Source organism: Amborella trichopoda, chromosome 2 (genome assembly GCF_054954075.1).
Source record: "Amborella trichopoda isolate Santa Cruz 75 chromosome 2, AtrichopodaSantaCruz75HAP2 v2.0, whole genome shotgun sequence".
Lineage (NCBI taxonomy): Eukaryota > Viridiplantae > Streptophyta > Magnoliopsida > Amborellales > Amborellaceae > Amborella > Amborella trichopoda.
Genome location: NC_142337.1, coordinates 63693858 through 63710023, shown reverse-complemented (window position 1 = coordinate 63710023; position 16166 = coordinate 63693858). Strand labels below are relative to the sequence as shown.

The following is a 16166-nucleotide window of genomic DNA, read 5'->3' as shown; positions in this document are numbered from 1 at the left end:
TTTGACAAGTAATTTATTAGAACAAACAAAAAGAACCGATCTCTTCTTAGGTCGTGGTGGTAGCTCCATATGCCCTAACTGGACATGGGTGGAAAGCGATTCAACTAGTCTAACTGGTAAACCAACATGTTCAACCATTCTAACCGAGCAAGTCTCAGGCAATCAAAAAAATGTTAAAAAAATACAATAAAATCTACTAAAAGATGAAAATATATATTTAAATAATGATTAAACAAAGCACATCCAAATGAAATTCAAAATAAATAAAAATAAATAAATTTTAAATAATTGATGTGCCCAGCGGCATTTTTGAATTTTTTTAAGGATGAAAAAATATAAAAATAAATATTTATGGCCAATTTTTTTTTCAATTTTTGCTATAATGATGTAAAACATTAAAAATAAATTACAAACAAAATCCCTTTTTTTATATTTTTAATTATTATTTTTTTAAATACCTTGTCGGTCACCAAAACCGTCCGAAATTGGAACCGGCCATATCTGATTTAACCGAGTGAGTGATTTTTCCAACAATGATCCCAGCTAAGTCTAGGCTTTCATTCTCATCTAACGCCTTAAAAAACCACTAACAATTTCAAAAACGGGTAGGGGCTCCTCATCCATACTGAATTACCCAAAAAAAAAAATGAAAATTTTAAGGGAAATTTATAGAAAACTTCTACTTGATTTATAATTTAGAAGTGGTATATATATTGTATATTTTATATTTTATACTTTTTTGTGCATAATACATTTTAATGGGATTGTATGGAGATTATTTATTTTTAGTACAAGGAGGTCACAAATCACTTTTAGCCGTTAAAATGTGAAATCCACTAGATGAAAGTGTGTCACAACATTCGATAAATTTTATTTTAGATTTTTGCTCAAACAATGACACTTTCTCAACCACTCAATTCCAAATCTAATAATTGTAACTTTCTTGTATGAAAAACAAATGGTCTTGTGGTATATATTTCATATATTTAATTTTTTTATTTTATATATTGGATTAAAAGTTAGAATGTTTTTGCTTCTTACCTGTTGCATATATGTAATAACATTATAAAATTAAGGAAAAATTACGTAAATATCTATTTTAGTTTTCATTATTACCAAAATACCAAATACTTTATGTTATTATTGATATGTCCGTTTTTTAGATTTCATAACAATTTTTTTAAAAAGAGACAAAACTCCCCACTTTTGGTTTTTCAAAAACCTCAATGAGACCAATTTAGGTTTTTGAAAAACCGAAAATTTAAAATTTTTTGTTCTTGAAGAACCGAAAAATGTTTTCTTTTTCTTGTAGCTTATTCTCTCCTGGTCTCTGCAGTCATATTTATCCAATAAAATCAGAGGGGAAAAACTAGTTTGAGCCCCTAAATTTAAAAGAAATTTCAAGGATTATGAGATTAGAAGATTAGGATGAATCTCATGGTATATGTAGAATTATGAGATTAGAAGATTAAGATAAATATTATGGCGTATTCTCTCTTTACCTCGCTTGTGGAATTTTTTCCCTTGTAACTTATTATCTCTTTACCAGAAGTTATGGTTATTTGATAAAATAAAAGGAAACAATTGGTTCCCTTCATCAGAGGAGAGTGGAAAGCTGATGACCCAGGCCATGCTGCTCAAAAGCTGATGATCCAACCTATGATACCCTACCTTCAAGACGAGATCTCTCGTCAAGCTCTTTAAGTTATGGAATATCCAGACCAGGCCAAATTCTTCTCTCGATATGTTGGATAAAACCTACCCAAACGAAAGACTTTGGGTGAAGGGGAAGAGAAAGTTAAAAAAAAAAACCATTTTTACCTGATAAAAGCTCTTTAAGCTATGGGAATATCCAAACCAAACCCAATTCCTCTATCAATAAGTTGAGTGAAACTTACCCAAAAAAAGCACTTTGTATGTAAGGGGAGAGAGTGTTTAAAAAAAAACCATTTTTACTCATGTAATGTAGAGAGAGAAGTAGAGATAATATGTAGAGAGAGAAGTAGAGATAATATGCACAAGAGAGAAAAAAATTTCAGAAGATTTTAAATTTTTTGTTCTTCAACAACCGAAATTTACTTGATTTGGGTTTTTGAAAAATAAAAAATGGGTAGTTCATCTTTTTTACAAAATTGTTATCAAGTCCAAAAAAACGGACATATAAAATATTCGGTATTTTAGTAATAATGGAAACCAAAATGGATATTTACATAAATTAAAATAAAAATTAGCCAATATAACCCTACAATATTCAGGGTATTTTAGTAATTTTAATTATTTAAAATTAATTTTTATATTTTCTACTGGTGCATGACTACAAGAACTAGCATACAAAATTCAAGCTTAATCTGAATTTAAAATATAAAGTAAAATACATTATATACTGAGACTTTATTGCAAAAACTGAAATAAAAAAGAACTACTTTTAAATTTGAAAATAAAACAAAAATTTTCCGTAAATTTTCTAAAAAACAAACTATCATAAAGACCAGGATATGTAAATCAAGTACTGAAATGGGGTTTGATCTCTCATTTCAGTCACCTATTCAAACATGCTCACTTTCAAAATGATCTTAGAGATGTATTTTGAACTTATAATTTTACTAATAGATAAGCATAACTCAGATCATGAATATGAAAAAAAAAAAATGAATTTTAAACTTTGAAACTAAACCAATTAAATTTTTTTTATCATTTTAAAATATTTTTGTTTTTATCATTTAACAGCAATCAGTTTTAAGTCCTTGCATATTATCATATCTATTAAATAAATCCATATTTAAGATAGATATTCGTCAGAGATATTTACATAGGAATACCAAAGTAGTAGGAAAAATACTTTTATTGCGGAAGGGTTGTTTTATTGAGATATTTTGCCAATGTCCATAGGATACCTTATCTATGAGGAGTTTAACAATTATCACAACAATAAATAAGTTCATGAATTATAAATTACTTTCCATCAAATTTTTTTTTTTTTAATGGTAATTAAAAGTTCTATTGAGTGAATGAAGGGAAACACAGAAGACAAAAACAAAGAAGAGGATAACAGCTGCAACGTTGCTCCCTCTCCCCCTCCCCCTCCCCACCCTTTTTTGGGAAGATCTTTATTATCTGACTTTGCTTTCTCATCTTGCCCTAAAAGATATGAAGGTTCAATTATTTTCCATCACTCTCTAATTTTTTCTAGAACTACTCTCTAAAAAGAATAACTTCAAATTTTCCATAAATATCCCTATTTTTAAACATAGTCAGTTGATTTATCTCAAACTCCAGTCCAGTTATTTCCAGGATTCTATTTCAAATCCGTCTCATACCTTTCGAAAGATTTCAAGTCTCTTGAGATTAATTATTTTTTAAAACAAAATTATTTACACTTAGGGATTTTGTTATAATGAAAAATTATTTAAAAATAATGGAAACTTCAATTATTTTAAGGGAAAATCTCCCTTACCCCTCTTCGAAATTTCCATCCTTATTAATCTCTTGTTCACCAACGTCCCCTGTACCCCTCAAGTTTGAAACTTGGGACCGATAGCCTCTCCAATTTGTTTTTTTTTTTTTCTTTTTATGAATTTGATCTTTTTGTTTTACAAAATGCCATATCCATCTATCAGTTAACTCCTTTCCCTTCCTCGTCCTGTTGCCCAAAACCAATTACCTCCGTCGGGGTCGACCCACTCTACAAATTTAGACTTGAAAAGAAAATGAAATTTTCTTTAATATTATGACCTATTATACAATTGAGTCAATATTTTTTTAATTTGAAAAATGAATAATCAAGATCTTTGTTATTATTGTTAATGAATTATTATTATTTATTTATTCATTTATTAAAAAAATTTATATGAATTATTTAACAATTAATATATTGTTGTTGTTGTTGTTATTGTCATCATCATCATCAATAAAATTTATATATATGTCACCAAATAAAAAAGATGGCTAATGTATAGGTTTGGCATTTTGTAAAACAAAAATATCAAATTTGTAAAAAGAACAAAGCAAAACATAATTGGGAGGCTAATGGTTTCAAAGCTTTAAACTTGACGGGTAGAAGGGATTTTTGTGCATTATTGCTTTGAGGAGTACAAAGGATTTTGATGCATTATTGCAAATAAAAAAATCGGGTTTTCTATTTTTATTTTTATATATTTTTTATTTTAGATTTGGTGTTATTTAGATTTTTAATTTATTTAGGGTTATTTTGTACTTTTTTTGTTTTAGAGATTTTAGGGCATAAAAGATATTTATTTTTAGAATTTTAGGAGGTTTTTTAGGTAAATATTAATAATAATAACTCCACATTTTTGTTTTGGGAGCTTTATCTTCAAATATAGAAAATCATGAGATATAAAAAGGTAGTTTCGGAGAGTTTTATCTTTTAAAAGATAGAAAGTAATGGGTAGATGAGGCATTTTTTTTGTTACCTTTTATCAATAGTATCAAGAGAGAAATTTTATCTTCATGTAGGTGTTAAATGTTTATCTCTACGTGGAAATTAGAGAGATATGGAAAGATTAGAGAATGAGAATTGAGTAAATTTAATATTATGAAAATATCATTTTGGAGACTTTGAGATAAGGTACATTCTCTCAATCTTTTTTTATTTTATAATTCTATTCTTCCGATTTATTATATCTCCTTGCATCATCAACCCAAAGGATCCTAAGGACAGAAATTTTGGAGAGGGCGCAGAGGTCATTTTCCCTTCTTTTATTATATGACATAAATTCTTTTAAAAAGACAAAATCCGAACTAGGAAAGTATCATAGAGTTGGATATCGGGGGATTCCTTTCTAAAACTTCATCCTTTACTTTATAATAGGTCTGGTTTTCATAAAGGTTTGGTTTACAAAAGGTTGCAACCTTAACCATCAAATTTTATCATAAGTTATAATTTTAGTGACAAAAATTTATGGGATGTACTAAAAATCCATTTCCATCTCTAATTATAAAATTTTAGATTAAAAAAATGATTCAAATTAAGTAGATTTATAAACACATTTCATTAAAAATAGATCGAGATAATATGTTGCAAGATGGATTATTTTTAAGACTCAAAATCTTTTTTGTTTTTCATATTCATTCACCTCAAAATCGAGATGATCAATTAGAAGACTTTTCAACTTCAAAGAAGTATTTTACGATGGATTTTTTGTGTGCACCTTAATTCTACATTTTAAGATTGCAACCTTATATAAACTTTTCCTATTTTAAATTAATATCATTTGTTTAAAAAGTCAGTTCAAAATTTGAAAGTTTTACCTATATTAATAGAAAAAATTCTTATACTTCCTGCATTATACATCTTACCTACTTTATCCAGCCGTCCAATTTAAATGGGCAGCTCAAGCAACTTGTCTCAAAATGTCACAAGTAATCCACTAACTGTTTCACCTAAATTTGATGTCCCATAGTATTTTATTTTTTATTCTTTTCTACAAATCATATAAATATGAAATTTGATACTTCGGTAGCTTCATGTGAAAGATCCACTCTTAGGACACATTTGGTTCAACTGAAATAGAGACTGAACTCCGAGAAAAATCACTATCTCATAGCATAGCACTATTTTGTATAATGGGACGAGCTTATGAGATAATCTAGGCACCACTTTCCTATAAATCAAACATGAGAAATCAGGTTGGTCGACAGGGATCTCTTACAATAGAGATTTCGTATCCAAATCCATGTGGGAAATGATTGATGATCCAAAACACCACAGATTTATCATCTCGACCTCCACGACCATGGATCTGGAAAAAGACGACCATGGATCTGGAAAAAGAAAGAGGAGCACAAGAAAAACTTTGAACTAATTAAAACCAAACTTATATTCTTTTACTTTAGAACTTATCTGAGTGAGAAAATAATTCACAGGGCCATTGTTTCCACTAGCAAAGGGTTTGATGAAAATAAAGGGAGAGTCCACGCAGTGAAACCACCTGTGAATACGCTCATTTGAACTAAATTCACTACAAAAGCCCATCCGTCATGGTAAAAGAATGGATACCAGCCAGTCTTGCACTTGGAAGACCAGTTCAATAACGGTGCTGCTTGCTCAACCATGGCAAGTACTTCTTCTTAACCTTCAGTACGAATTAAAGCATAAATGTGTTCAATCAAGTTTCTTCTCTTTCTTCGAATTCTGCCTTCCATAGACTATAATTTGAGTCATTATCGTGCCATTCAGCAAAGCAGCTTTCACAGAGCCAAGAATCACTTTAACCAGGTTAAGGAGAATATCAAAGCTCAATAATGGATTGATTGATAAGGAAGAAAATTAGAAGAAACCAAAGTTTGGAAGAAAACAGACAATAAGTAATAGATCGATGCTCCTTACATTAATTCAAAACTCCAAAATCCTGATTCACTCTACTCTCATGACCCCTAACAATAAAAGTTCAACTCTGACCAAGAAGAAAAGCACAGAATACAAAATTCCACCCCTTAAAAAGCTCCTTCACAGATCAACAAATGAGTCGAGAATGGAGGGAAAATCCTTACATAAAAAATCACATTAAAAATTTTTTAGTTTTGTCTTGCTAGAATCAACAACTACCAAAATAATCACAATACCACTAATACGAGATCATTCAAATCCATTTTATATGATGACTCAATTAAACTGATTGGGGACAAGCCTGAGTTAAGTAAACTCATCAAAATAGTGGGTCAGGGTATATAGTAAGTCTAAATTTTACCAACGTGAAAAAGTCTTTAACTCTTATGTCTTATGCAAATCAGATGAGTCTGAACTTATGTATTCCATGGAAAGCAAAATCCAGAAAGCAGTTTTCAACTTTACCACAGGCACCGCAGAATGAGGCCTCAATAGCCCCAACTGCTCATCCACCTCCTTTTGTTCCAAACTCCCTCCTTCAAATAACAATTTGCTAAAACACAATAGAGAAATAACAACAAATATGAATACCCTAAATTCCCTGAGACATCATCACAAGGAAAGACATTGCAAACCTCTAGTATTCTATAAGCCCAGCAGATTAAAGAATTGCAACAAATATCCCTTGATTTAGGGGCATACATGCCACAGGCCCTTCGTCTTTCATTTTATTCTGCTTTACTGATAAGAGTCTGAAATGAGGAAGAACCTCTAAACTGTCTCTGCTCCATAGGAGCAAAAGCAAGAGGTCCTAGTAAAGAGACAACTTACGGTTGCTTAAGAATTGCCATGAGATCACTAGTTTGGAAAAGAAGAAAAAAAAAACAAAATCCAAGAGCAAGGCTCTCGCAACAAAGGAACAAATCAAGAATAATGCACCTGCCTAACTACTTAGTAGTACATCTACCTTCATCAACTGGAAAAAAAATATTTCAACCACAACTACTGACTTTCACTTCTCATTTCCAAGTCCCTTCCCCAGAACAGTCATCTTAAGAAACTCCTAATTTGTATTTTTTAAGAGAAGCAATCTTGTAAAAATAAAAAAGAGCCAATTTGATGATCTGAGGCAGTCTTGCTAAGCAAATTGTGGAACAATGTAAAGGTGGCATAACTATGTGAACAGTAAGAACCTATGATCCAATGATCCATTTCATAAAAACCCAGAGACAAGAAAGAACCTAATTCACCAGTGCAGATTGGGCAGCACACTAGGGAGAGCTAATAAATAGAATTGTCAAATTCAAATGCCCAATCCCAATTTAGGGAAGTATTCAACAACATAGAAGATGATATGTTTCATGAATCTACTTGACAATATGGAATTGATCAGGTGTCAAGAACCACAGAATTGTGATTACAAGAGCATGGTGAACCATTTACTAAGGCTTATGTTTCCTAGCAGAAACTCAACACATTGAGATGACTAGCACCATACCATGAAAAATAACAAAAAAATATATGGTAAATCAACATTATATTTAAATAATAAAAGGTTGACGATGCCTTAACAAAAGCATCTTCCATATAAATGTACATCCCTCTCTCAAACAAGTACTCAATGCAAGGCTGGATCATCAACTTAACGATGAGTGTCAATTCTAATTTTCCTAATAAACTTCATGTATCTTATATGTGAAATTTCCTTAAGCTTCCATATATCATAAATGTATCACATACAACAAGTGGCATACTGATCCTTTATTTTATTTAGAGTTTCAGCTGTAAGAGTACACGAAGCAGACAACTATTATAAAGTTTGCAGATAATCACGTGAGTTTCACAAAACTAAAAGTAATTGTGGTCGGACACCGCAGCCATCCATGCTTCTCAATTTTGTTACACAATTTCAAGTGGCACATGAAAGCTTCATTACATTTTTGCAGTATCAATGTAGGGTAAAAAATGTAGAATTTTTGAAGATTTATGTTAGAAGAACGTCCTGACACCGACAAAGGTAACAACAAGAGAGTACCAAACAGAACCCACCAATTGATGTAGCATACAATAAACAGCACAAAAGGCAACATTTTATACCAACATTGAAAGAGAAAAACTAATAAGAAGGGCATTGTTTAATCCACAATAAAATACAAGAAAAGTAGCTATTATCAATATGATAAAGGAAAACAAAACAACTAGAAATTGAATTCAGTTAGATCACTGTACAAAAAATGAGAATGCAAAAGCATGAGAATACTTTACTTAGGGCTAGTTAAATGCCATTTATTTAGACAATCTACATGAAAGGACCTTGGAAAACCAAACAAATACTGCACAGAAGAAATCAAAAGGATACTACTTGTTGGAGCTCCCTCCTGCATGCTTGTAAAGACTCTCACTGAAAATGAAAGAACCAACTAAATTTAACCAACCATTAAGGAAAGAAGTAAATAAGCATCACTATTCACCTTAACATGTAGTTTACACAACAAGCAACAGGCACCAGGTAAAACTCACCAACGGAACCCCCAAAGTTCATGAAACTTGTCAAAAAGCTGAGCTCCCCAGTGCTTTTATTCTGCTTGGTCAAATTTGTCAGAAAATCTTCAATCAGGACTTCTATATTACCTAGCAAGAATCACACTTACATTTATCGTTTTGGACATGCATAAGAATAATCTGGAAAGAGCAGAAATGCAAATTCATAATGCTTATTCCCAAACCAGAATGATTGAGATAGAAATCAAATACATAAAGTCATCAACCAGCAACTCTTGCATTGATCTCTAGGAGCAAGGGCTGGTCGAGCTTGCAGGATGAACCGGTTGATTCGGCAAGTAATTCAATCTATGGGCAAGCCCAAGTTATCGATGGCCTGTTATTCACCCAGGAAGGCGAGAACAGGATTCCAACCACTTGAACTAGGGGAACAAATAAAGGAACAAGATCTTATGCGGGCTTCACAATCATCATGATCAAAACCTTGTCCCAACTAATTGGGATCGGCTACACGAATCCTGATCCGCCATTCTGCTCTATTAAGAGTCATACCCTTAGTGAGGTCATAAGCCCCCATATCTTTTCTCACTACTTCCAACCATGTCCTTTTGGGTCTATCCCTTGCCCTTTTTGAGCCTTCCACTTGAACTAACTCACATCTTCTAATAGGTGTTGTATTGGGTTTGCACCATACATGGCCAGACCACCTAAGCAATCTTATGCAGGCTTCGCGATGTAAACCAAAAACTGAGACTAAGAGTTCCAACCTCAATGAACAACCTCCACCAATAGTTCCATATCTCTCTCGCCTTCACAGTTTTCAATGTTTGAGTTCAGGTTTCAAGTTGAAAGGGTTATAGAGCAGGTTAGTAGTTCATATTGGGAGGTTGAGTGTTAGGCTTGCTGGTTTGAACAAGCAAGACCTCTTCTCATGTTTGGAAAAGAGAGGATAAGTACAACTGGACCAATCTATCTACTTCATCCACTCATTCCTTAATCTTTCTTCTAAGGAAGGAACGAAGGGGTAGCGTCGCTCACCAAGGCTCCAGATGCCGGCCCACCTATCATCAGGTCACCAACTTCGTTGAACTTCGAGCACTGGGCAGGCATAACCCCCAGCACATTGCCTCACAACTTTGCGGAGACCTGTGTTTTCGGTAAACAATTGTCAGGGCCTAGTCATTGTAACCCCCTTCGTGAGGAGGCACCCCTTCTCCTGAAGTTACTGGACTCTTTTGTCGAGTTCCTTAGAGAGAGTTGTCTTGTGCCCCTAGGCATTCTCCACCTAGCCACCTTCCTTCCTCCATTCTGCTGCAGTCACTTGACGCCATCACTTGCAATTCCACTCCCTTGCTGGTATCTTAGGAAGAGTAGCAAGAAAGGTTTAACTGCAGATCAGAACTTTTCTGGTCTAGTGCGTCTTTAGCTCATCAATGAATTAGAATATTAAAGAAAACAGTTTCTTATGAATCCAGAAAATCAATAAGAAATGCCTTTGCTTTTCCTTTTCACAAAGAAATAAACAACTTTGTTTGGAAGGATGAACACCTTAGCAGTGACAGCCACTCTTCATCAACTTACTCAACAGTCAACCCTATGAGATCTGGTTACTACAGTTATTCAACAGTCTCCATACAAAAGGAAAGAAATAAAATACCACAACAATTAACACCTAGCAATTCAGACCCCTATTGGCAACTAAACAACAAAGTACTCAGAAATGCCAGTTTTGTCCACTGAACCCCGAAAATTAGTAGCACTAGCTTAAAATTTGAGACAATATGTCTAGAAAAAGGGGATGTTTTGTAGCTCATTTCCCTCTTACTCAAGAAACCAATACAAGAGAACAGGCAACCTCATTGCCAAGATGGAAGCCGAAAAGGATTCGGTTTTATGGCTAATAGAGAAAAGATTCCCAAATTCAGGGAAAAGAAAGCTATATAACTTTCTGATATAATATGAGGATGCCTGTATAGCAGTGAAGAATGAGTCAAAATACTGTAATTGTTCAGGTCAGGAGTGGAATATAAAACAGCTTGCTGCATTATTGTTATATTTTTTTTTTCAGCATAATGTCATGCACAAAGTATGCAAATGAAATTGTTTAAAGTATGCAAATGAAATTGTTTTTCCTAATTCTGTCAAGAACTTGTTCTTTATATTTCATGTCTCAATTTTTAGATGAATTGATCAACTCAAAACAAACTGTCATTTTAGTTCAGAACTAAGCAGGTAACACGACCAAAGTATTTTGGTTGCATGGTATTTGGTGGCCTGTCATGATTGGGACAAGCATGGACACCAACTTCTCTATAATGTCGACAGAAATGGTACTAAATAGCATTGCATGATGCAAAGATAGTCTTATGTATTCCTAGTAAGAAGAAACCTACCAAATCCTACTTCTAAAGAGCTTACAGTACTTACAGTATAGTTCTTCCATATTTGTGGAATCTTGGAAAAGAAAAATATTGCATGCTGAGAAGCCTGTACCAAATAGTATCACATTAGAGAAAACTGCTAAAACATTCTCCAGTACAAGCACACAATAAGAAACTCCTTACAAATAATTTCTGCATTGGACAAAACTGCAGTTTTATTCCAAGAATAGAACTTTTCTACAGACTAAACTCTCTCTCATAAATTCTATTGTACAGCAAATGACAGATAAATGCAACTATAGTCCTAGAAAGCAGATAATAAGATATAGAACTCACATAGAGGCCTTCGAAAAGAACTGGATTGATCTCACCAGCTAAAATGGTGGGTGCTAGAGCACAATATCTAATAAGCCATCGGTTAAGTCAAAGTATATTTCCACAAGCATAAGAATGCTTTCAAAATGATATTGAATACAAGAAATTGAGAATTGTATTCTAATTTACGATGTCAAAAATAGCTTCTTGAGAACAACTATGTAAGATACATTGCTGCCTTTATTGTAGTTGTGGGTCCCAAAGGACCAGAATAGTAATATATGAGTCCTACCAAAATAATCCCTGTCACAACCAAAACATGTGAAGTTCTGTGAGAGATCCATTCATGACTCCAACTCAAACACAAATATTTTTATGAACATTAATAAAAAAGCAAATGCCCTACTACCAAGAGGAAACAGCTGAAATTTTATTAAATATATGAATCTACCTTGCAACAGTAGAAATACAAGCTCTCCGTAAGCTGAAAAAGGAAGACCTTTGTGAAGACAATATGCTAAAGCAATAGTATAACCAATGACCTCAAGTTCATAGGATACAACGCTGAGCCCTCTAACACTCTTATTCTTCACAATTATGTATAGCTGCAAACAAAAAGTTCAAGCTTCATAATAATTTCAGAGGGATGAAATTCTCCTAATGCTATCATGTGTGAATTGATGATGAGAAGAAAAAAATTTGCAAATTTACATTTGTTTTCTATTAGAAGATTTAGGCCATTTTCGCAAAGTGGCGACTATAGTCCAATCCTGGGAAAAGTATTAGCTTAGACAGAGGATTTCTAGGAGTCACTTGTAGAATAATAATGACAGTGCCTGAATAAAAAGCAACTCAATGTCATCAATTGCCACAAATAACAGAAATAGTTCAATCAAATCTTCAGTATCTTTCTCCTTCCATAAAAAAGTATCAGAAGAGAAAAAATCTGCAAGAGGAATTTGCATGATGCCGCTTTTCTCTGATACAGCAGGTAATAAAAGAGATTTGAGTTTGATAACTGAATTACCCAATAATCTCAAGCATATTAGCCAGAGGGTAATCAGTAAATTCAAAGATTTCCCTGCAGGCTATTAGAATTATGTCCAAGCATGAGTTAGAAGAGTATCTTAGGGAGGAAATCTGCAAACTGTTAAAGGAATTGATATCACCAAGTCCTCAACATCTATACCATGTCAACAACAATAATGCTGGCCATAGTCTAAAAGTGCAAAAAATTCATCCAACACTCCAAATGAAAGAACATAAATATCTAAAGATTTCAACATTACGAGGATTCAAAGTTATTTGGGTATAGACAAAAAATGCATCGAAGTCACAGACAATTCTGAGGAACATAAAGGCCATAGTTTTCAGTTCTTTGTGGAAACTCAGACACTAGCCCGCTTTGATAGATGTGTTGTTACACAAAAAAACAGAAAGGAAAAATGGGCATTACGAGAATAGTTCTTTGGTTGCCAACTTATGGTATATGGCATTAATGACCGACTGCACACTCAGGCAACAAACATTGAGCCAGATTTTCCACAGTGGGGCTAGAGGAAAACTACAGTGGAATAATGGAGTACAAATAAAACATTATGGTAATAGGTTGGGATATTGTGACTGAATTTGGAATTTAATCTAGTTGCTTTAGAGTCATCATAGTTTCAGGCATAAGCTAGGCTCAGCTGATTATACATTTTTCTGCCTCTGATCTTATTGTCCCTTTATAAATGATCTACTTCATGTGGCCATGGGGGTGCCAAGTTATATGAGCGAGAATCAATAGGCATGCGCATAGTCATTAAGACTGGACCAGATCAATTGATTAGACTAGTCAGACCACCGACCTCTACTTGGGCTGGTCAGGTCCAATTTAAAAACTAGGTTTGGTCAGTAATTGGCCAATCCAACTGGGTAGTTTTGACCAGTTAACCCAGCCAAAAAAGTTGAACAACGTTTTTTGTAAATTATTCATAAATTTTCTTTATAATTTTAAGACCCAATCTAATTGGTTCGACTGATGATCAGACATGTTTTAATTATACCAGACCCTCACTTGCTTGGTGGTCGGTCGGATCCTGATAACACTTGGCACATGCACCATGTATGGAAGGATAGAATGTAGAGAGCTACAAATGTTTTTTTCTCGCTAGTATCTAGAGCAACAAATGTTGAAGGACAACATTGTAGAAGAGTTTCTGAAGCACGCTAAGGGAGCTCAGCCAGCGTCAATACAAATGCTGGCATTGCATATGCAGTGCTGTGCCCTAGGGATGAATGACTCCATGGTTGATTCTACTGACTTTCCTAGGCAAGATTTGGCCTATCGCTAATTAAAAACAACCGCCAACAAGGACAAAAGCAAATAACCAAGGGTAATTCCACTCCAATCCTACTCCAATCCCACGAGTTTTCTATCTAATCATATAAAAAAAAAATCAACTTTAATGATATTTGTTAGCAATCAAATTCAAAAAGTCACTCACTAACCTACATCACATCTCACCAACTGAAACTTTACCAATGTATATACAAATATATCAATCAGCAAATTAACGTTTTATCAGCACAGATGCTTGGCTTGAAATTAATTGCTCTCTTGGTTCAGGGTCATGCTTTTGTTAAGTGCCATTAATGGTTTTGAAGTTTTGAGAGAGATAGAGAGGGAGCGAGAGAATTACCTGGGGGAGTTTGACAATGGCAGATGCAGCCACGATCAAGTAGCCGAGGACTTTGGAGATGAGAGGCAGTAAGCAGTCAGTGTGCGGGAAAGTTCCGTGGGCAAGCGAGTTAAACACGCAGGTGAAATTCATACCCAGCAATTCCATCTCCATCTCCTGAGAGAGTAGAACCAGACCAATCAACATAAAAAATGCAGGGTTTGAGTTTCTTGAGCAATACTTTTATATGGAATACCAGGATGAAGCACATAATTCAAAGATCAGCACAAATAAAAATGAGCGGAAAAGATCTTCCACTTGGATCGATCAAAAGGAAGTCGAAGCCATGATCAAATTCCATGTCCAGATTAATGTCAGAGATAAATAAACAGCCAAATTAAAATGGAGAAATAAGCGATCCTTACTATGAGGTACCGTGTAAGGGAAGGCGAAACCTATCAAAGCAAATAGAACTTTTTCCTGAAAATTGAAGATCGACCACATATCAGAAATAAAGTTCCAATTACAGGGACAAACGATAGCACGAGGAAATGGAAAGAAAACCCTAACCTCAAGCTCGAATTATGCGGGACACGGCTCACATATACACAAATATGAGAGAGAGAGAGAGAGGGACTGTAACAAACTGATCAGAAAAAAAAACTGAGAGGAAGAGAGATTCCGATGAGGCCAGTTAGAGAGAGAGACAGGGACTGTAATACACGGATCACAAAAAAACACTCAGGGAGAGATTTCGAAGACGTAAGTTAGAGAGAGAAACTCCAAAGAGGCAAGTTAGTGAGAGAGATTCCTGGGAGTCAATTTTCCGTGAACAGGCAGGCGCACAAATTAAAGTAAGGAAACCCCAACTTTTAAAAAAATATCCAGGTCACCCAACCTCGTTGTGGACGAACAAAGCCCTCTGTTCTCCTACAAATAACAGGTATACCCTCAATACGTGGCGGGAAAAACCGGATTGACGATATTTTTCAGAAGTCGTTAACTTCATGTGAAGTATGAGTATGGTTGATTATTTATCCTCTATTTTTTAATTGGATTTTGTAGACTTGATACTGTCTTAAAGATGTGAAATTTTGATAATGTCTTAAAAGCTATCAAATCTACATAATCAAGTGTATACACTATGCTCCTACGGGAGCATGCACTGTATATTTACTTCCTCGGGCAGAAGATGAACTTTGGGAAGATTTATTTATCCAAAATATTAGAAAACACATAAAAATCACTAGATAATTATATTCAAAAGAATAAATTTGAATTGAGTTGTCCAATACTTTGATCTCTCCCGTTTCTAGCGATCTTAAGGCATTATCTTCTTGAAGCACATAGCGAATGGAATTTGGAATTCTTATTTTATTTTATTGAGCATAGCATATGGGCTAAAGAAGTTATTATATCCCCAAAATTTGGGTTCCTAAAAATATTCTTAGATTGATTTTGCCCAAGGGAGTAAATGGACAACATGCTTCCTCAAGAGTATAAAATCTTTTGGCCTAACTAAATAAAATAGATAGCTTAGAACAAACTTCTAAAATTACCACCTAAAACCGTAGAACATTGCAAATCTACAAAGAGATTGTCACCTTATATAAACCTCAAACATTTTAAAATGACCAATAAATACCTCAATATTTTCAAACTATGTAGCCGATACCAAATAGTTGGGATAAGCTCATCACAAATCTGACATAGATATGTTGCCAAAGGATTTAAAAGCAATCCATTAAACAGTAATTGCACAATTTTTTAACATTATTTCAGCAACACGTTCGTCTCATTTTGCACGCACTTATTCAGAAACACCTAAAAGATAGATATGGTTATGACTTATGAACAAGCTTTTCTGGAAATCATCACTACCAGCAACAGCAGGGTCCAGGTTCTTCCATCTCTTTCGATTCATTCTGTTGTTGGGGATTGACTACCGTCACTTCCCAA

General features: G+C 33.9%; 1 protein-coding gene across 1 annotated transcript; it reads right to left on the bottom strand.

The window, feature by feature from the left end:
• Nucleotides 1-5812: 5812 nt before the first annotated feature.
• Nucleotides 5813-15027, bottom strand: LOC18445347 (Mannose-P-dolichol utilization defect 1 protein). Its single transcript, XM_006855485.4, has 10 exons — nucleotides 14778-15027; nucleotides 14633-14687; nucleotides 14229-14384; nucleotides 11996-12149; nucleotides 11775-11847; nucleotides 11566-11632; nucleotides 11276-11335; nucleotides 8867-8927; nucleotides 8706-8747; nucleotides 5813-6225 (listed from the first exon to the last, which is right to left on the bottom strand). The coding sequence occupies exons 3-10, from the start codon at nucleotides 14379-14381 to the stop codon at nucleotides 6122-6124; spliced, it is 714 nt and encodes a 237-aa protein (XP_006855547.2). The 5' UTR covers nucleotides 14382-14384; nucleotides 14633-14687; nucleotides 14778-15027; the 3' UTR covers nucleotides 5813-6121.
• Between the last annotated feature and the right edge of the window lie 1139 nt (nucleotides 15028-16166).

Coding starts and splice junctions, on each gene's coding strand:
- LOC18445347 (XM_006855485.4), bottom strand. CDS start 14,381: ATGGAGATGGAATTGCTGGGTATGAATTTCACCTGCGTGTTTAACTCG. Junction 12,150..14,228: donor CCATTGTCAAACTCCCCCAG/GTAATTCTCTCG, acceptor TTTTGTTTGCAG/CTATACATAATTGTGAAGAA. Junction 8,748..8,866: donor GAACTTTGGGGGTTCCGTTG/GTGAGTTTTACC, acceptor TTTCATTTTCAG/TGAGAGTCTTTACAAGCATG.